The sequence below is a fragment of the Manacus candei genome, unplaced genomic scaffold (assembly GCF_025592945.1).
Source record: "Manacus candei isolate 608988 ecotype Guabito, Panama unplaced genomic scaffold, ASM2559294v1 h1tg000011l, whole genome shotgun sequence".
Lineage (NCBI taxonomy): Eukaryota > Metazoa > Chordata > Aves > Passeriformes > Pipridae > Manacus > Manacus candei.
In genome coordinates, this window is record NW_026138059.1 from 13916038 (window position 1) to 13938265 (window position 22228).

Here is a 22228-nt window from a genome sequence, read left to right on the forward strand (position 1 = left end):
TTGCACCGTCTTGGCACTCATACTAACCCAGGTGTTTAAGGGGATTTATTCTGTGTTGGATTAGGGATCTGTGTTACTCTCCTTGCTGGGATATTTTTAAACAAGATCAATTTCCTGAGCTGATTCACTGGCCTGGCCCAATTTGATGATACTATAAGGCTGGTTAAGATGGTGGTTCCCAAGTTCTTGCTGTTGAACATGGTTTTCCTAACAAAGATTTCTGTTTGGCCTCAGCCAAAGTGGTGTCTCAGATAAGAAAAGAAATTAAGAGATTGCACCATTTTACTCATCAACGCTTCAGTGTGATGAGGGGGGAGATAAGTAGATGGTGGGTGATGTGTAAACATAAGATTACAAAGCAGCTTGTCAGTGTGTGCATCCTTTTTGTATTCTCTTGATAAAAATGAGTCATAGGCCTCACCTAATATGAGTTTGAAGAGAAAGTGCAAAATTTAAAGGAAGATTGGACTAGGTTTCTAGAAAACCTGAAACAAAAATATAATGGCAGTCTGTGGGTATCAGTGTGAGTAAGATCAGACTCACATTCCTCTTGGAGATAAATGGTTCTCCATCACCCCTTCCCTCTTTCCCTTCACTTGTTTGGTTTCTGTGAGGATGTGAAATACCATGTCCCATCTTGACTTGTGTTTTATAGTGTTAAAATTTTTACATGTGAGTTTTCTCTTGCGTTGTTGGAATGATGGCTGCCTTATTACCTTCTTTCTGTCATTGATTTTGAGTGGTGGTAGCTGAGTTATTCTCACTTAACCTTTAATTGGGTTTGTAATAGGCTTCCACTGAAGTATCCTCACCTATATGGGATATTTAAACTGTACTTTTTCTGAAGGAATACAGAACCCACTGGGTAAAATGTGTTTATTTTAAAAGCTGGAGAGGGCTGCTGAGACTGTAATCAAAACTCCTGAGATTTCATTCACTATTTTCTGAATGCACTACAAAATATGTTTGAAATAAGGATTTATTTTTCAGACACTATCCAGAGTCAATCCATGAAAAATTTTCATTTCTTTTTGATAAGTCATATCAGTTCTGTTGTTTTTCTCTGCTTAGATAGCTGTATTGGAGTTGCATGTGAAGATTTTTATTTATTTATTTATTTTTTTTTTTTTTTTGGTTTACTGAGCTGATTTTTTACTGGGGCTAAGTAATGATCCTGTAGTTCAGTATGTTGGTACTGTTTGAGATGAAAAAAAATTAAATTTTTATGGTGCAAATGTAAGGGCTTCTTTTTTTTTTCCTAAGGTGTACACACTTAGACTTAATGTGTTTCAAATTTAGTGGAATTCTTGTTTCTAAACTAGATTTTATTTAAGGCCTAGCCACTGTCCCGCTTCTGTGCACACTGGGATGGAACATATTCTGTTGCAGAAAACTCCTTATTTGCAATCACCATATCTGATTTTTGTTTTTCCCTGTGATGGTGGAAGATTAGAGCAGATTATAGTGTTGGGATAATGTCTGACTCCTTGTGTTCCATTTAGTCATAAATAAACCCCTGAGAAATCTGAATGTTGCTATGGTGATGTTAGTAAAAGCCCGGGATATGGAGTAAGTGAGCCGCTTAGAAGCATAATGTCACTCACAGTAATGAGCAGGCATCATTAGAGCAGTGATGGGTTTACCTGGTGCTCTGTAACTTTGGTAGCCCGTGACAGATTCTGAAAGCAAGTAAGTGAATGCAATTCAAATGAGTATGCTCTGTTCAGTAAATTGCAGCTACAGACCTCTTAACAAATGGAAATTTGTGTTTTGTCTGTTTACTTTCTAGCTTTAATCTATTGCCTATCACAGAGAAACATGCAAGAACCTAGTCTTTGTATTCTGCCTTTCCCATCAGGGACTGGTTGAACTAAAACAACAAAAAACCACTTTACAGCAATTTTGTTTTAAACTGTGTAAACACACACTTCTGAAAAGTAAGATTGTATTAAAATGTGTTTGTTTGTTTTTTTTAGTCTTTATAACCTGGCTTCACTGGAACTGAGAGAAAACTTGCTGACGTATTTACCTGAGTAAGTGACATTTTGTATGTTTGATTATATTAACAAAATGTTCTTATTCTTAAAATCTGCTAACATGTGAAACTGAATGACAGCTAGAAAAATATTCAGTGCCAATTGACGACATGTATGAGACACAGTGTTCTTTTAGCCACATCTAGTTACATCCATTATTCCTAGTTGTACTTGATTATTTACTGGAGCTTGCAGTTTGTGTGGATTGGCTTTGCTCTATAAAAAATATTCAGTATAGAACGCAGCAGCACCAAACACTTCTTGCACTCATTGAACAAGCGTGTCTGCAGTGGGAGTGGTGGTTTGGGTTGTTCTCATGCTGAAATTTCATAACCGTGAAAGTAGGGTAACAAGATCTTGGAGATTTCTACTCTAGACCTTTTAAATAAGTTTTTGCGTTTGGGGCTGAGTAACCAAAAGCTTCTAAAACCTGGAGGCTTCTAAAGCCTCAGTAGCAAACTAGGCCTACTGATGTCTGAAGTCTGACTCCACCTACTGTGATTTTTGGGGGAAAAAGTTATATAGGTGTCTCTGTGTTATCTGTGGCAGAGGACTTTGTGGTCTTTTGTAAGATGAATTTCGTATCTTATATTTTGGGAATCCTTTTTGTCTGTCTAGAAGAAGCCTTTTCTTTCTCTAATGAAGGAGCTTCCTTCCTTCACTAACTGGCTGCTTCTTGCAGGAGCTTTGGTGACTCCTATTTTGCTTGTTTAGATAATCTAATAGATACTGTAAAAGATTTAACCTATTTTAATCAGAATCTCATCCCTAGTTGCTTTGGGTTCCTTTTTTTCCTGTCAGTCTACCCACTGCCTTGGTTGTGGCTGTTTATAGCTGTGAGCCACAAGGCGCTTTAAATGTCAGTGATCAGAAGATAGGAATTGCTAAGTTTTGTCATGTAGTGTCAGAAGGAAACTATCGCGAATATTGACAGTTTTATTGCTCCTGGAAAATTCTGGCTGCAAGTAATATAGTTGAGAAGTCTTGCTGGCTTTCATGCTACTGTGACTTTGGGGAAGGTAAGCAACAGACTGTTTTTGAAGGAGAAGGGTGGCTCTCTGTGTCTGTTTATGTTCAGAGAACTTCTTTTACATCCTTTTGGACTTCCCTCTGTTTACAGTCTTGAATCCAACCTGAAATACTTCAGAAAAGGATGGATCATGCTGAGAAGATAAATAATGGATTTATTGAGTCTTGAGTCACATAGTTACACTATGAGGAATTTTTGTCCAGTTGCATAACTGTAAATTTCCCCTAAAAATAAATCTAACTAACTGTACTAGACTATGTGGCATTTCCCACCCCAAGGGACTTACGGTTAAAAAAAAAGTAATGATTTGATTGCCTGTTCTAAGTTTTAAGTTTCAAAGAAATACAGTTAGACTGACAAACCAGATTATTTTTTCAGTAAGGTATTACTGCATATAGTCTATGCCTGGTAAAATAGCTGTCTGCCTTCAGTACATTGTAATTTGAAATTCAAGTTTCAGTAAAATGAGCTCATTCAAATACATAGGGTTTCTGTTGGTTTAGTCTAATGTAGTTTTGCTTTGACTTATCTCACAGATCACTTGCCCAGCTGCAGCGACTAGAAGAACTTGATTTAGGAAACAATGAACTTTATCACTTGGTAAGAGAACATGCCACTGAAAGTGCACATTGGTCTTGTTTTATGCATCATTTAGATTAAATAGGTTATATGATGTCCAAAATTGAAGAAAGAAAAATGTGTGGAGGGAGAGTCTTTTTGTATGCACAGATGAATTCTGGCAGTGAGCTGGTGATTCCTGTATCTGCTTAGTCTTGTTCAGTACAATATCACTTTACTCAAAAAACTGCAGCTGATCTCTAGAAAATGAGAGCACTGCACAGCTTTTTTTATGGAAGTAAAAAGGAGTGGAAGGGCACAAACTCTTGTCTGCGCTTGCAGTTACAATGAATACATGGGCTTCCGTCGGGAGCTGGATGAGCTGAGCACAGATGAAAGCTCACTTATTTTCAGGGTGAGAGTAGGAATCTTTGTAAAAGGGCTGAGGCAAACTATTGAGGTTTGCAGGGTCCTACATTGTTGCAGATTGATCTACCAAAAAGATATCTTTCATGTCCCATGAAGTCTGACTCAATTAAATGTTGGATTTGCAGTTGATCAAGAGTGTGCATGCAATTTGTTAGTTAATGCCAGGTAAAGAATGGTAATTTGTTAAGCTATAGCAATTAACTTGTATGATGGAGTTCCCAAAAGCTTACAGTCACCCTTGCTACATTTAATCAAGGTACCTCTAACTAGGGCTTGCATAAGAATTGGTTTACTTATATTGTAATTGCAAGGTGGCCATTTGTTTTTTACTTAAAGCTGCTATCCTACTTAACGTTATGATGTTTTATGTTGTAGCCAGAAACAATTGGTGCACTTTTCAATCTTAAAGACCTCTGGTTGGATGGAAACCAGTTAGCTGAAATACCTCAGGTAAAGATGAGCTCTACTAATACTGTTTTGAAGATGCTTTTAAAAGAAAACCTTTTCATTCATACCTAAAGGGAAGTACTTTAAAATGGAATCGATTTCTCAGTTCACTTTGCCTGGGTTTGGCTTTGGGTGTGTAAGGGATTGGCCATGATACTATATGTTGTCAGAAATTTTCTTCTAAGCATTTTGACAAAGGAATTGTTTCCTAATAGCTGCACTGTTAAATTTTTAGGATGACACACCCGCTGTTTACAGTTCTTGCCCAATGATCAGGGAGCCACTAGTCGTCTGAGCTAACCCTCACCTGTTTATCTATCTAAATTGCAGTTTTAATAGTTCTGAGTATGATTCTTTGCTTTTTGCAGTCATCTTCATCCATTGAAGCACAGTGTTAGGGAGAAGTAACAGAACTGTTACCATAAATAGAAATTTTGATTTATTCAGGCAAATCCCCTATCTGATATCACTCACAGGATGAGGGCCTTAGCATTTAAAGCTTACAGCACTCCAAATTTCCTTTTTTTTAAGAACTGTGATAACATGTGGGATGGGTCCTTTTCCCTTTTTTCCTTTACAGACATGTCAAAACCTGATTTTTCTTCAGTTCCTCCTGCAGTTTGCTGTTATTTCATATATTGATCAAATTGTCAACTGTGTACCTGGGAAATCAGTTACAGTTTAGTGGGCTTAGTTGACTTTGTTTTTGTTGGCTTGACCTAATAATTTTTTAAGTAGAAATAATCATTTATAAAAGGTCAAGTTTGACTTTAGATGCTGTTTTTATTGAAACTGGCTGTTACTGTGTATTTTGTCTAATGGCCAAAAGATGAACTTGTAGGATAAAGGGTATGTGTATGTGTTTAATGAAAGATCCTCTTGAGAGGCAGATGTTTCAAAAGTAAAAGAACTGATCATGTGAGTTAGGATCATGGCTGTCACTGTATGAAAATTTCATATATGTAAAAGTAAAGGGCAGTTCTGCCCCAGCTGTTCTCTTCTCTGAAAGGTGAATGACTAAAGTAAGAACTATTCTCAAGCATGTATAGAGGTGTCTGTGTACATGGGAAATGGGAGGATGCTCTGATAGCTAGTAGGGGCAAAGGCATTTCTCTGTCTAATTGTTGGATTACCATTGTAAAAACCTTAAGTAGTCAATAATAATTGCAGATGATGGCAGTATAACTTGGCAGTTCAAATATGCTTGCTAGAGCAACACTCCTAATTCCTGTTTCTACATTTGTTGTAGTTGGGAGATGTGAAGATATGAAATCCCTAGATGTCATGGCACGTTGCTGTAGCAGCCAGGAGAGACTAATCCTAATTTACTTAGGGTTAATTGGGAGGGGTAGATTTAATTATGTGCAGGTTGATAATCTGCCTTTCTGAAAAAACAACTGTGCAGTCTACTTGAGGGAAAACTCCAGATTTGGCTGCTGTTTGCCTCAGTGTGCTCAGCATCCCTTGTCTGACTACTAAAGGCAGTCTTAATAGCTAGAATAAGAAACTGTGACTAAATCACTTGGTTGGTTTAGCATATGTAAAGTGTAATTATTTACTTTTTTTTTCTGCATGTAGAGGTCATGTAGAGAACGACCAATTTAGAGGTTATATAGATAATTGTTCTACTTTGTGGAATTTCATTGCAATGGTACATTTTTCAAATTGCTTTCTTACGTGTTTGAGCATGACTTAAATTTTTTGTCTTGTATTGCAGGAAGTAGGAAACCTGAAAAACCTGCTTTGTTTGGATGTTTCTGAAAATAAATTGGAATGCCTTCCTGAAGAAATTAGTGGTCTGACTTCTTTAACAGACTTGCTTGTTTCTCAGAATTTACTTCAGGTCTTACCTGATGGCATTGGTAAGTACAAGGTGAATGCTATCACACAGAACCATTTAATCCATCATAAACTGGAAGTCACTTGCTTTCAAGTCTTTTGAAGTCTTTTTGTGCAAAAGATGAGCTTGTCTCAGGTTGTGTTTTTTTTCCTTTTACTTAGTATGAAATGCATAATTCTATTAACTTTGCATTTTTATTCTCTACATGACTACCTCATAATCCTCTTTCAGTCTTCACTTGATTCCTACCAACCAAAATAAAAATTAATGTCTTTTTGGTTTCCACTGTATCCATGTCACCATCATAAACTCCTTTAACACTGTAGAATTTTAACTTGTAATGTGCTGTGGGTCACTTGATAAGACTGACTGACAGTATCACCATAGAAATACAGAATTTTTAGTGGGGATGTGTATTTCTCTTCAGTTGGACAATGTGATTAATCCTATACTGAACCCAGTGGATGACTGGTTGCACTTCAGCCCATTACTCCTTACCCTTGAATATTCAAACTACAATCTTTCTGTGTCTGACCCCTTAGAATAGGTTCAGTAACTGAAGAATATTTTCTGAAGCACTACCAGTGCCTTTTTTAAGGTACATGTTTTTACCCATGCAGTAGTTGTGACAAGTAGTCAGCAAAGCATTTTTTCTCTGCTGCTCATGAGCTGTTTTTCTGGAAAGTGTCACATTACAAGAGTGTACTTTCTTGAGAAGACTTTTTTTTTTTCTTTCAAAATAAAGCTGTAGGATAAGGAGGACTTGTGAATGTGGTTTAACTACATCTAACATGTGGAAAAGAATGGACAGACCTTCCCCCTTCCCCTGTATGCTATATGAGAAAAGATAAATGCTTCTCTAGAAGTTCAGCTTGGGGAGGTGGGGTGAGTACTGTGGGTCCTACAGCTGGCTAATGTGTGTTTGATAGAGAGTTACAGCAGCCCGCTGTGATGACCTGAGCTGGCCAGGGCTGCTTCAAGGGCTCTACAGATCTACCAATCTAACCAGCTCAGGGCTCTCATCAGCACCAGTGGGTCATGCCATGTCTCACCAAGCCTCTAAAGCCCTAATGGAGCTGGCTCCAGCACCCCGGGCATCACCTCCTAGTGAGGAAGCTGCTTCTGATGTCCAGCTGGGATCTTCCATGCTTCAATTTACAGCCATTGCTGTCTTACCTGCCACTACAGGGAAGAGTTTTCCTCTGTCATCTCTGTAACTGCCCTTCAAGTAGCTGTGGGATATGTAGTTCCTAGATATCTCCTCGGCTGCCTCTTGGTGGGAGTCAACAAAGCCAGCTCCCTCAGCCTCAGCTCACATGTGCCCTGGCCATCTTGATAGCTTTCTACTGGACCCTCATCATTTGAACACGGGGAAGACAGGACATGACGTGAATCTGAGAATGATTTTACAGGCGTGGTTTCACTATTTGCAAGTAGATGGGATATAGCAACTTCTATTGATCTGCTGACTTTAATTCTCCTAATGTAGTCCAGCTAGTGTTTATTTCTGGTGAGAGCTCACTGCTAGTTATGTTCAGCCTGGTGCCCTCGATAGTCTCCAGGTCCCTTCCAGCAGAACTCCTGTACAGCCCTCATTTCCCAGGCGGTGCTGGTGCACAGGTTTATTCTGCCTGGTTGCAGAGCTCTGCACTTCTCTGTGCTAAACCTTGAGTTTCTCTTTAGGTTTTTATCTTTCTGCATATCAGATGTCTCTTCACGATTTAGCATCAGCAGCGAATTTGATATGCCAGCCTATTACAGCTGTTTTGGACTATGTAGGGATGGCAGGGAGGTGTCAGAAGCTAGTGATATCTCCTGAATTCTCTGTCTTGGGCTCTCCCCATTCTGTTGCAAAGAAGAACAAGGTGAGCTTTCTGTGCTGAAATGGTGTTTTGTTCTTCATGGGAAGACCACGTTCAAAGAAGTTTGATTTCTAGTCTAAAGAATAAAATTGGGTTTCATGTCTGACTAACTGGGTTCTATATGAGGACAAGGAGACCTTAATCCAGTTTGGGTTTGGGCTGTCACTTCACTGCAAGCCATTCTCACTGTAGCTGAGTTAGGTGTAGGTGATCTTCTTCACACTTTTTTATTAATAGATGTTGTATAATGGAGGAAAAAACTGATCATTTTCACGTGTTTATAGGCCTTAGGGTAGACACATCCTTGATATTTACATGGAATATGTTCAGATTGCAAATTTATTGCAATTTTCTTAGGCTTAAATGTTGGATATGGATATTTATATTGAATATGAACTCAGTGATGTTAAAACTTCCCAACATAGTGCAAGCACCAAGTGAAGCAGTGCTTGAGTTCTTTTTTTTTACCTGAAAAAATTCATTGTTTTAGAGGATTTCTAGAAGTTTTGCAGCAGTAAAATTTTATGTATTTAAAGCAGGTATTGGAGGATACTAAACTAAAAAAACACATTTTTCTTTCTGTCCAGGAAAATTGCGAAGGCTCTCCATTTTAAAGGTTGATCAGAACAAACTGATTCAACTAACAGATTCAATTGGAGACTGTGAAAGCCTTACTGAACTAGTTCTCACAGAAAACCAGCTGCAGGTAAACATGGTCATGGCTACTCAAATGGTGGGTGGTAATAAGACCTGCTCTTAGGTGCTGAATCACTTAGCTCATTAGATTACTCACCCTTGCTCCTGCTAACTAGCAAGTTTTCTTTAAATGCATCTTATTTCTTACCTGTTCAATGAATGCTGGAGATCAAGTTGTGTGTAGTAACAATATGCCCTTCAAATGCTTCAGCAATTACATATTCATTCTTGAATCTTTCATGACCAGTAAGGGAATTGGAGCATGTGGAGTGCGGGTATCACTTACTTTGTTGTGTTTTTAATGCGGGGTTTGTGCTGTATTGTGTTATTGCCAATTTTTCCTGTGCATTATCTGGATCAGACTTGCCGGAACTGAATAGGAGCCCTGAGTGCTGCAGAGCTTCTGTTGTATTGCTCCTTGCTCTGCTGCTGTACTCTAGCCAGATATTAGATATGATATGTGGTCAGTTAAAATAAATAAGAATTCCTTCTGTTAGGTGTTTCCTTCCATTATTTCGGAACTGTCTTCACATGACACTGACACTTGGAGAGTAGATGTCTCCATAAAGATCTAGGATTGAGCATTTCTTAAGTTCAGTTGGTATGATTGAGTTAGGGTCATAAGTCTGATGGAAAGATGCTTCTCCAGAAGTCAATTCATAGCACCTAAGTTAGGAGATTGCTTCTCAATTAACTTGGAAAACCTGAAGTTCAATGATATGGGCATTCTGCATACGTGCATTCTGTACACAGCTCTTGTGTGACTATTGTCTTAGTGCAGAGATATTTCATGAGTGAATTTGTATTAGAAACTGACATTCCTAGATATTTGTTCTGCAATATAAACCTTTAGATCTTCTTTGGAAGGTCTGGCAGTAATGAGGACTAAGACACTTCAATTTTGAAAGTGGATCAGGATATTACTTAATTTTTAAAGTGAGAGAAGTTTTGTTCCGACTGTGTATTTACGAATTCTGTTTGCATTTTATTTTGTTTGTGTTGGCACAGTCATTGCCGAAGAGCATTGGAAAACTAAAGAAGCTGAACAATTTGAATGCTGATAGAAACAAATTAACATCCTTGCCCAAAGAGGTAAGTTTTGTGCAGATGTGATAGTACAAGCAGAAAACTCTTGGTTTCAAATACCTACAAGAAGTAGCAGGCAGCTTTGGTGCACTGGGGATTCTTTCCAAACTGATCATAACCAGGAACTTGTCCATTAGATCCGAACAGCAGCTCTGGTGATTTGGTGGCTTGGAAGTGCAAAATGTCTTTGCAGTTGAACAGGAAGGCTTGGATCTAATTAGCTTGTAACTGGCAATTCCCAGTGTGGGTGTCAGGTCCAGCACTATTTGAACACTCGGACTTCTGGTAGGTGAAATGCATTTAAACACCAATATGCCTCTTCTACATGTAGTATAAAAGTACTGTCAGCCTCTTCCTCACCTCACTCTAGGGAGCAATAGCAAAGGGAAAGTTTCGTATTCTGAAAAGTGGCTCAGAGACTGTCTTGACAGTCTTATTGAAGATCTCTGGACTGCTTTTGCCCTTAACTGTGAGGACCTGATGTGACCAATATACCTCAAATCTTACAGCTATGATCACTGGGACTTCTTGTGTATTGTAACAGCGGGTGGAATGAAATTAGGCTAGAGTTTCTGTTGTGAAACTAAGTGTAACGAAAGCCTTAGAAGTTTAGTTCAGTTGTAAATTCTGGAAAGAGGCCAGGGAAAGCAGCATCCTGTGATTGGAGCATGGGGCTGTGAGTTGGTTCGGTTTGCACTACTGTTTCTCCGTAATCTTTGTCCAAGTAATTCTCCCTCTTAATTTTCTTATCTATCTGTAACATATAGCTCTGAGTTTGAAGCTTTTCTTCACCACTTTCAGTTACTTCAGGAGCAGGAGGGATGTGTACTCAGGTGGCAACCAATGGACAGAAATTGAGAGGAGTATCAGCTCTGACTCTCTTCCTTATGGAGCTCGGACAGCTCAAGGAGGTGGTATGAGAAGGAAGCAAAGTGGCAGGCAACTCGCAGATGGAAGAGAGGGGTCAAGCAGGGACAGAGGATGCTGCTGTGGCACTGGCAGTAACAATTCCAGTGTCCTGGGTCTGAGCTGCCACAGGCCAGTCACCTAATGGGGAGGGAAGAGAAGGTGTGAGTACTGCAGTTTCTCTAGCAGGACAGTGTCTTCTCTGCAGAGGTGCTGCTGGTTCTGAACAGAAAACTGCAGAGGGTGTACCCAGACAGGTTCCATGAATGCTGGCAAGAGGCAAGACCCTGGGAAAACTGTGTTTCTGGGTTGGTATGTGATAACAGTTTTAATCTTATGCTCTTTCAGCAGAAAACTTTCCATGTCTGTACAAAGAACTTTAAGTTAATACATTACACAGGTGTCCTAAAATATCTTAACTTGAGATTTGTACAATTTTATGTCTACTCTGCCTTTAAGCAGAATTGCTCTGAGTTCGTTATAGCATGTGAGGTTTTACTGGTACACTTTATTTCCAGATTATCCATTAATAGCTTATGTAATGTATAAGCACTTTTCTTAGTGCTTATACATGAAGTACATGATATTGGAGACAATGTATGAGGGCAAGCAGTGTGGCTTGGACAGAGCAGGGACAGGAGCAGATGAAAGGAGAAGGCTTGGCTTCAGAAGCAGGTAAAGCAGGATGAATATGGAACAGGTCTACGGGGAATAATGGAGCTGAGAGCTCAGTGCAGAACAATAAAGGGATTAATGCTGAGCGAGATGCTGGAGACATGGAACCAGCAGTGGGTTTCAGAGGTGGAAAATGTTGCTCGGTTGGTGAAGGAGTTGGGGATATCCAAGGGTGAAGAATGAGAGTGTGTGAAGAGAACATTAGTGCACATGAGAGGGACAGAGGGGGACAACTGGACAGCAGTGGGAAGAAGTCAGGGATGAGCCTGTGTTTGGAGAAGGCAGATAATGAGGAAATGGAAGGTAGTATCTGGAATGAGGTGAGCTGGGGAGTTGATGGAGTCCAGGAAATTAAAATGGGAGAGGGTGGTTCCCAGGAAGCTTGGCAGAGAAACAGAGGAAGCAGAGTTCCTTGACTCCCTATCCACTTCTTTGAAATAGAATTTTTATTTTTCCTTTAAAGGTACCCACACCAATATGTCTGACTCATTAGAGCAAATACTGAAATTAATGTAATGTAAGATTTTATGTTTTGCTCTGTGGATTTTTAATTTTTTATTTTTAAAGGAAGTCAGTCCTTCTCTAACTGGAGGGTCATGTCCACCCTCTAGATCAGTGCATTGGAATTCCAAGCTGGTAATGTGACAAATAGAAAGCATAAACCACCGATGCAATAGGTTGTCTCAAAAATACTGTTAATATGCATGTATTGCAGAACCTGCCGTCTAGCTAACGAGGCTTTTCAGTTTCAGTTTTTCAAGTTTCAGTTTGAATTCCGTGGGCTTAGGCTGTGCAGTAAAATGCTTTTCCCTCTTTAGATTGCCTTCTAACAATGCTGAAATGCTAGTTTCAAAAACAGAGGAATCTACTGCTCTCTGCTCATGTTTTCGTCTGTTCCCGGAACTGCATTTTCTTTGTATAGTGTTCTTCTTAACCAATAGCATTTTGCTTTAAACTAAACATGAACATTTCTGTAATGCAATTTTTCTGGTTAAAATTCAGAGGAATTCAGTGAAGAGATATGTTTCATAGCTCTAAAAGAAAAATGTTCTGTGTAAACTGAGTGCACAGGTATAACCAGTACTGTTTGCTGTTACGCAAAGCATCCACAGGAGCAGCTTCAGGTGTGCTGATAATGGCAGAGATCCCAATTCTCAGTTTTCCTTTGGATGGCAGGGAGGAACAATTTGGTGTCTTGGGTGAAGTGTTCGATTTCCATTTTCCTTCTCATCATTACTGACTTGGAAAAAAAGTAATATAAAATGCATTGGTAGAACACTTAAAGAAAACTGAAAAATGTGTCACCCTTTTTCTGTCTGTTGGAAGGCTCTACTTGACAGTGAGAGAATCATACTATCTTTTCCATTTATTTTCGTCCTAAACCAACTAATTAATACTTAAAGCCAGGCACAAGCTTCTGACAGTAGTCATTTTCAATACCCATGCCTGCTGTGTGTTGCTTAATACGTCTCCTGAGACAGTATGGTGAGGACTGAGGTCTTGGACTTTTGCACGTCAGTCTGTGTTAGTACTTGTACACTGGTTCCCCCTTCACAGAAGCAGAGTCAGATGCAGAAGTAGAGTGTGCACCACAGATATTTTTGTTAATTTATCTTCCCCTCTTTTCCTTTTGCTGTTTTCCTTACCTCTTTCATTCTTCCCCTGCCTTACAGAGTGCTAGAACAGCTGTGCATTTGTGGTCTTCATCCTTATAAGTAATGGGTGTATGACAGGCCATTACTGGTTTCTGTTGGAGAGGGACAAAGACACAGAGTCTGGTAACATGCATGTAAAAAAAAAAAAATGGAAAAAATGGGAGAAGAGCACATATAACCAATATGGTATCTGCTTGCTGGTATCTCTGTCCTTTTATTCAGAATTATTCCTGTAGCAAAGAGAGCTTTTATACATAGAATGGCAGAAAGTATGTGCCTGCTCTAATGTGCCCTGGTGAGATAATCTCTGAGTTCCAGCTTTTCTGAGGCAGTGTAGGGGCTTTTTTTGTAGCTTTGGGGGAAGGGGGTCGGGGGGAATGTTGGTTTGATTTTGTTTTGTTAGCAGTTTAAGAGAATTGGATTTGGGGTCAAATCTGTTAAGCCATTACATTGCCAGATTGTTTCAAGGCATGTTTGTAAAACCATTCTCTATCTTTTGGTGTAAGATTTCTGACTTGGGATTATTGAGGAGTTTTTATGCAAATACACCTTCAAAGTTTCCTGGTTCAGAGGTTCTTCTGTATTGTGTGCCAATAAAGGTAAAATGTGGAACAGCTGAATGCATGACCAAGACTTGAGTCACTGACAGATTTCATCTTCATTATCTCATCTTGCAGCTTGATCCCTCTCTTACTGAACCAAGTGGTGAAACAAACTTCAGCAAGAACTGAGAATGTCTAAACCTGTTCATAGTTAGAAATGTTTTCCCCCTTAAACTTGAAAGACCTGCTTGGTGACTCTCAGGCATTGAAATCTCACCTTGGCACAGGAGCGCTGGTGAAACTGGTGTGTTGATTTTGGCACTTGCATAAATAACCTCCTTGGAATGTTTTCCAGCTTTTGTTAATGAGTCTTTACAACCTGCAGAGATCTTGTAATGTGTCCTTCCTGGCTCTGAGGTATATTGTGAGAATTATTATTCCAGTAGGTAAAACTGCAGGTTTTTTTTGGCAGTAACTGTCTTTTAAGTTTGTTTTTCAAATAAGTGGGACTGCTTTGTTGTTTCTGGTTTTAACTTCTGATGTCCTGTCCCTTCCCTCATTTGTGTAAAAGTATGCGTTTGTGCGTCTCAGAGGGAAAAAAGGCACTGAGGAAAAATGCAGGAAAACTTGTCTTGAGACAGAGGGTGGAGCAGCTCCCTTGCTATGCTCCTCCTCCTCTACTATTCACCAGTGGTGCAGGGGGTGTTGAAGTGAGTTTGCTGAAGATTTTCCTAGCCAATTTAAAGTTATTAATAACTGAATAATAGTTAATAATAGTGAATTGGGCGGTTTCTTCCTCCTCTAAATGTATTCTATGCTTTCAGTTAAAGAAGTAGTATACCTTATGTAGAGCCAAGGAAAATTCTGACCTTGTTTACTTTGAACCCAAACAAAATTTTGGATATGACACTCTGGAAAAGGTTTTATAACACAAGAGGAACTGTGTTTAAATTGCCAATATGTTTATCAGGCTTGTATAAACCTAGTGAGAGTTCTTGACGCTGACAGCTGTTTTGAGAGTTGAATAAAAGAGATGTGTCATTGGACTTTAACTAGTCACATGCTGAAGAATAATCATTATAGTATTTGTCATAATATCGTAATTTTTTTTCATTGCTTATACCTGTGTGAAAGATACTAACTGGTAAAGGACAGGATAATTGATTCATAGCTTTTGAGTAGTTAACAACTGCTGGTATATACTTAAGAGTCAACAGAAACAAAAGCAGAGAAGTGATGTGTTAAGACTTGCAGTTCTAGAGGACTGTCTAAGATGGACTAGTAGCAGGTATATGAATGTCAAAAAAGCAGGAGGCTGAAGTGCTGAATGCTTCCCATGATCAGAACATAGTGGGGAGCTTTAGTAGCCAAGCTGACATACTGCCTATGTACATCCAAACCTTACTGCTTCTCCAGAACAGGGAAGCTGTTAGAAAGATGAGCCTCAGACTGAGATAGAAGGAAAGAGCAAAAAGGTCCTCCATAAGTATAGTTTTGTGTGGAACCCAGAGGGGTCCTAGTGATGCTGATCCTCTCAAGCAAGTCCATCTGAATTGCAAATATGCAGTTTTATTCTGACTTCATAGTATCAGTGATCTTGAAATTAGCACTTCGTAGTAATGACCATTTTCTGCCTGACTGATGTGTGGGTTTTGGTTTTGGTTTTTATCTAGGCTTACTGTTCTTTGGAGTTGGTGTGATGTGACAAGGGAATAACCCTTAAATTAAAGTTGCTAAAATGAACTAAATCTCAGGAGTATGACTTAGACATGCACAACTCATTTGAGATCTTTTCCTGATGTCTTGCTCACTGCAGAAGAATGTGAGGACTTCTTTAAGCCTCCAGTCCTTGGAACAGTTACTCATGTGCCTAGAACTAAGCACATGCTTGTCCCCATTAATTGAAGTCTGTGCTTGAAATGAATTGTGTGCTTAAGTGTTACATGGGCTTGTGGCCTCAACTGTGTACTTGGTGCATATGCTGTGGTTTGGCAGAGTTTGTTGTAAGCATGTGATCAGACCCTTGGAAAGCATGGCTCCTCCCCAGTTAATGACTCTCAGCCAAACCAGTGACGTTCTGATACCGTATTACTTCACAGTGGTCACAGCAGTGTTTTCCTTTCAGCATGCCATGTAGTGTGTGCACTTTGCCTCAGTGGTACCACTTCATGTTCAGGTTTTCAAACATTGGACCTGACATCTTTCTGTACTGCTGGATGGGTGCCATCTTTGTTTGAAATGACAAAGATTTTAGTTTATTTTGAACTGTCTTTTTTTTCCTGTGATATCTCACCTGATACTGCTCGTTAGATGCTGTCTTCATTTTCTAAAACAGTTACTTAAAAAAAATTCAGTGTCTCTTTTTTTATCTACCCCACTACCCTAGGAAAATTCACTACCTCTGAATGAAACAAAACCTTTGAACAACTGCCTGTTGAGTGATATGCAAAGTTAAATTAACAGAAGTTAAAATAATTTAGGAGTTGGCAGTAAAAAAATGTGTGTTCTGTCTCCCATTTGTTGGCATGCTCTTGTCCATGTATCCAGTATGGATAAAGAAAAATAAATTGAACATCTTTTGTATTTTCTTAATTGTTAGCCGCTTGGAAAATTATGGGTCAGGTAAATTGATAACCCTGTAAGTATTATTCAGTCCACGGTTCTACTGTTACCTTTCATTAAACTGCTTTAAATGCATGATGACTCGGGCCGTCCGATTCCACTGCTGCATTTTTCCATTGTCAGAAGTACAGAAGTTTTGGTCTCATCAGGGCTGCATGGCTTTACCTTGTTTGTTTGGCTAAACTGTTTGGATCTCCATGCTCCAAGACTGAATAACGCAAACTTCATTCATGAAAATCGAACACCTTGTGTACACTTAGGGCATCACTTACCAGCTCATCAACATTCACTAATTGTATTTCTTGCTTTTCACAGCTCCTCATGTTAGAAACACCAATTAGACAATTAGTGTGTATATGTATTTTTTTTTTAAATGGCACTGTATTCTGTGAATATGTGAAGGCACATTATTTAAGAATCTATACACGCTTTAATATGAGTAGCAGAATTCTTGCATTAAGAAAGTTTGCTCACGATTTGAGCACTGGTTTCTAAGGGCTTTGATTCACAAGCTAAAATGGCTAACAAGGCTGATGCTTCTGTTGTACACACAGGGCCAGGAAAGCTGGTAATCTTGTGAAATAGCTGCATTCTTTAAGAGTGCAGTGATTTAGGGGAAACATCACAGATTTTGTTTTGTCAAGAGAATGTTGCATTGTAACTTTTTGCTGTAAATATCTTGTGAATCAGAAGCCTTGAGCAGCTGATTGCTGCTTTCTTCCATTAAAAAGCATTTATGATACAAAGGAAGGTGAATGGTGTATTTGTTTTGTTTTGTAGTCAGAGTTGCATCCTTTTAAAAATGGTTTTTTCCTTGTAAATAGTGTAGGTTAAATCAACATTATTTTTACTTCGCCAACTAAAAATCTTTTATGGTAGTTGTTTGTAATCTCAAACTTGGATTTGGACTGAATTGTGGATTTTGCAAAAACACAACTGACAGTTAACAAGAACACATGAATAATTTCAGCTCAGATTTGGGGACTCCTGAGCACGGTGTAGCAACATGCTGGCTATATTTTGAGAGGAAACCCTTCTTAGATGTGTGTGACTATAGAAGTCCTCCAATTTTTGAACTAAGCTCTTCCACTACGTTTGGTGTCTATAGCTAGATTCCAAGTCCACTTTACTTGAAAGGTTCCAAAGGCATTGGGATATTTTGCCTCTAATACTTGGAGTAAGAAAAGAAACGTCTTTTTTTCCTCTTCTTATGGTGTGTTTTGGAACACGCAAACAAACAGCAGTGCTTTTTGAAAACTCCGTATGATAAGCAAACAAAGGTAGGTTTTCTTTGTGAATAAGAATAAAGAGTTACTTGAAGCAGCTTTTGAGTTACTACAGCTAATAATCTTGCTGTTTATAGGAGTAGCTCCTTCTGGAACATAAAACTGGAATATGGTTTTTTAAAATCAAATATAGAATGTTTATTTTTCTGAAGACATCTACTTCTGGTGGAAGATATAGGTATTTTAAGGGTAAAACTGAAAACTCCTATCTTTTGCACCCAGAAAACTAGCTTAAGAATGCAAATGCTTACATTTGGATAAATGGGTAGAGACAGAGGATATTAGATTACAATAGATTAAAGAAGGCCAATTCATATGGGAATCATCTTGAAATGAGATACTTTTAACGACTCAGGGCATCAAAGATTTTACTCAGTCTTCTGCTTCTTGTGAACTCTTCATTACTCTTTGTGGCCTCAATAAATGTCGGGAGTTGGTTGGTGTGTTTAGCATTTTGCTTTGCCAAAAGCCCCATTGTTTGTACCTAAGTTACTGAGAGGAAAGAATGAATTAATATGTAAAATGCAGAGCTAGAAAAAGTTAAGGGTAGGGGTTTTTGTGAGTGTTGTCTACAGAGTAGCCTGTGTGTGATTACTGGTTTTTTCCTTGTGTAGAAGGCTCTGAAAGGTAGGTAGAATGCAACCTATTTGTAAAGATACAGAGATACAGATGTTCAAGACATGGCTCCAACAGACTTGCTTCAGGTCAGACTTCTTTTAAGCTAGCACTTGTTTGCAGTCTGTACCTCTGGGTGAAGTGTCTGGCAGGCATTGTAGCTTGAATGTGCTGTGACATACTCTGTGACCAGTACTGCATGCCTTTGTTATACTGTGGTATGGCAACAAAACCAGACTTTTCCCCCCTCCCTCTTCTCTAATATAGGTTGGGGGCTGCTGCAGTCTTAACGTATTTTCTATACGTGACAACAGATTATCTCGAATTCCTTCTGAAATTTCACAAGCCACTGAACTTCATGTCCTGGATGTTGCTGGAAACAGGCAAGAGATTTTTGTTTTCATGTTCTTTTGCTGTATTTACTCAATTCTTTCTGATAACAAAAGATACTACGTCTAAGAATGAAGTAATAAAAACCAGTTATGACATTTATGTTAGTGTTATGGTCGAAATTCTGAAAGTAGTCTTTCCCCTTGGCCAAAAGTAGCATAAATTGTGTGTTTTCATGAGTGTGATTTTTTTGATTACTTTGACTCTGAGGAAGAGAGAGGATTTTAAAAAAAACCGTTTGGATTTGTATATTTTGGAGTTGAAACTGAGAATCTAGGCAACTGCTAGAGCTTCAGCTGAAACTACCAACCATAACACCGAGTAACACTAATATCGAGTGTCTTATCTTTGCAATACAGTGAAGGTAACAAGGAAAGCCAGTTTGACCTTGTAGCTTCTCACCAATCTTAGTGTGCTTCAGACATCAACATGCAAAAATGAGTGGATTAAAGCATAAACCAACAAATTAGTTTAGTTGCTTGGTAGGGAGTTAAATGAAAAAAAAAAAAAAGGAGGAAAAGCAAGTGTTATTTCTTCTATGCAAAGTAATTGTCTCAGAGGCACTTACATGTTACTGTTCTGACAGTTGTTTATGTGTAACGTTCCTGAGCGGAGGCAGCCGTCTGCCTTCCCGGGCAGTTTACTGCAGTAGAGAAAGCTCAGCACAGTTTTACCTGTTACTCACAGCTACAGAGGATTATGGTATAAAGTTAAGCTGCAGATTTATTTTTTTTCTAAAGAACGGAGTAGTTGGAATTGATGACTACTGCAATGCCTTTTATTAGAGGCAATAATTTCAGTCCTATTTATTCTAACTCAATGATATATACTTAAGTCAACTTCATGAGTCTCTACTAAGTCTCCTAGAGATTGCCCTGACTTTTTTACTTTTTTTTTTAAACTAGGCTGGCGTATCTTCCCCTCTCACTGACTACCTTAAAGCTGAAGGCTTTGTGGTTGTCTGATAACCAGTCCCAACCTCTACTGACATTTCAGACTGACACAGACCCTGAAACAGGAGAAAAGATTTTGACATGTGTATTACTTCCTCAAATGCCTTCTGAGCCTGTTTGCCAAGGTGAGTGCGTAGAGTCAACTTTTCATTCTGTATAGAAATATTACTTCTTTGTTTACTTTGTTGTCTGTTCCATAAAGGTTTGTAAACGATTCATAAGCACTAATGAGCAAAGTACCAAAGTTCTGGTTGAATTTTCACTATTAAACTTCTTTTTTTTCTGTAATCGGTCTTCAGAAGACTTGACAACTTGGCAGTAAGTGTTACTGAAAATGCAGTGACAACAATAAATACAATACATACAATAAATAAAATACAGATCTGAAAGAAAAAGACTTAGATCGTTATTCTGAGGCTTGCCAGTGGGCCACGTAGTGGTGTCCATATTTGTGCACATTGATTATACATCTTAAATACATATATATGTTGTGAAAATTAGTGCCTTTCTGCTTTTTTTAACCAGAAAAATGAATTGCATAGCGAGTAGTAAGCAGTAGACATTTTACTTTTTAGCAAGCTAATTTTCTTTCAAGCAAATATGCTGTACAATAACTTTATTATATTAATTAACAAGTGTAGAATTGCATTATAAGTTGCGTTTACCTTTTGTGTTGAAACTTGCCTCTGGGTCAGGTGGAACCATAAACTCTTTTTCACTGTTGGCTGGGTTGCTGCTCCAGTAACTTTTGAATGTTTTTTGTCCTCAAGTTTTAAAGCTGTGTGTGAACATTGGAGGGGATTCGTCTGAGCTAATATTTAAACTTCTGGTGTAATCACTGCAAAGTAATTTATCCCATGCAAGAATGGACTTTAAAAGAAAATCATGTAGATTCTTCTCCATTGAGTCCAAAAGGGGCCTGAGGAGAAAAGTTCAGCTGTAGATAATCTGTATTGTAGGTACCCAGACTTAATTCCAGTGTTTCAGTCCTGTGTGGCTGGAGCAAATAGAAACCATTGAAGCAGCAGGAGTGTAGAAGTATTTGTTTTATCTCAGCTTCTGGATTTTAAGACTACAAATTCCATGAAGAATTAAAATAAGTAAATGAATCAACCTGTTTAGATTTAGAGAAAATTAAGCTAGTTCAAGAAGAGGAACTGAGGTAGACCGACTTTCTCTAAGGACCACACTACTAGAAATTAGATTTCCGCCTCTCCAGGTGAATTTCATAGCTTCAAGCAGAGAAGGCTTGGAATTAGGATTGTTGGATGTGTATGCTTGATAGTATTAAAAGGATGAAGTCAGTAAAAGCAATGATCCTGTGTTAGGAAATCCATTTAGTGAACTGGCTAATGTCAGGTGGCAGCCATGATCCAGAAGAAAAACCACATATATTAAATTATATAATCAGCACTTTAAAATCTGAAACAATCCAAGTATAGAAATAGCTCATTTATGCATAAACTATTTAGTGTGTGTCCTCAATAACAGAAAAGAAATGCAAGTTCTTTCTTCTGCCAAAAAAAGTAGAAATAGCCACTTGTAAATCTTGAATGAGTGATTAGTTGGTTATTGCAGTTATTGCCAATATAGCATGCTGATTGTGTGGATTCACATGCATGTTGCTGTGAATCCTGAGCTGCATCTTCCTGTTCTAACAGATAACCTACCACGATGTGGTGCATTGGAGAGTTTGGTAAATGAAATGTCAGATGAAACATGGAATGAGCGGGCAGTGAATCGAGTCAGCGCAATTCGCTTCTTAGAAGATGAAAAAGATGAAGAGGATAATGAAATGGTATGTTTTCCCAGCCTTTGGATACCTGCAGACACTGTGACTTTAATGCAAAAGTGTAAAAAGTATCTGAGCATTCTTGCTGTACATATTTCAGCTGTGACTGCTGTTTTGTGTGTACATTTGTAGCAGAAACTCTTCATGTTGACTGCTGAAACTTTTTATATTGACTTTAAATGCCTTTTTTCTTTTCTACTTTGAATATAACTTTTATATTCTGATGCAGGGCAGTCTTTGTGTTGCTTTGTTTTCCTCTGTCTGCTCAGGATGTTTTCTTTGCAGAAAGAAGATAGGATCTTTCTCTGCATCTTTGAAGCTTTACTGCCTGAAAGTACTTAGGGTCTAATTTAACATTCCAGCACTCTGGCATGTGTCTCCATTACGTTTGCCATCGTTTGTCTTTCTGATTTCTATTTCCTATCTTTCTTGCTCTCTTTCTTTCCTTTTTTTTTTTTCTGAACTCCACCATTTGCCATGAAACAACCAGTGTGTCCATAAACAGAAAAAATGTTGCTCATTAATTTCCCACTTAAACAAAGGATGTGGGAACATCTGTCACTGTATTTATAAGACCTCTCCATTAAGTTGGACTCTGCATGTCCTGAAGATCAAAATGCAACGTGATCTGTAGTTTTACTAACTTCTATTAACAATTATAACTCTTTGTAAAGAATAAGACTTCTTCAATCACATTTTCAGTTTGCTTCTCTGATGCTCTAAAAAGTTGCTGGTGATCCTCATTAGATCTCAGCTTGAGATACTTCAGGGCACTGTCTGGATTGTTTTACTTTAAAAAGTGACTATA

At 38.5% G+C, this 22228-nt stretch overlaps 1 protein-coding gene across 2 annotated transcripts in view; it reads left to right on the forward strand.

The window, feature by feature from the left end:
• LRRC1 (leucine rich repeat containing 1) overlaps positions 1 to 22228 on the forward strand; it is a 66246-nt gene that overhangs the window by 41756 nt on the left and 2262 nt on the right. For both annotated transcript variants that reach the window (XM_051777861.1, XM_051777862.1), the window contains exons 5-13: positions 1977 to 2033; positions 3603 to 3666; positions 4429 to 4503; positions 6218 to 6362; positions 8790 to 8908; positions 9907 to 9990; positions 18553 to 18668; positions 19581 to 19753; positions 21290 to 21426. In XM_051777861.1, coding sequence (XP_051633821.1) covers positions 1977 to 2033; positions 3603 to 3666; positions 4429 to 4503; positions 6218 to 6362; positions 8790 to 8908; positions 9907 to 9990; positions 18553 to 18668; positions 19581 to 19753; positions 21290 to 21426 — 970 coding nt within the window. The remainder of the gene's footprint in view (positions 1 to 1976; positions 2034 to 3602; positions 3667 to 4428; positions 4504 to 6217; positions 6363 to 8789; positions 8909 to 9906; positions 9991 to 18552; positions 18669 to 19580; positions 19754 to 21289; positions 21427 to 22228) is intronic.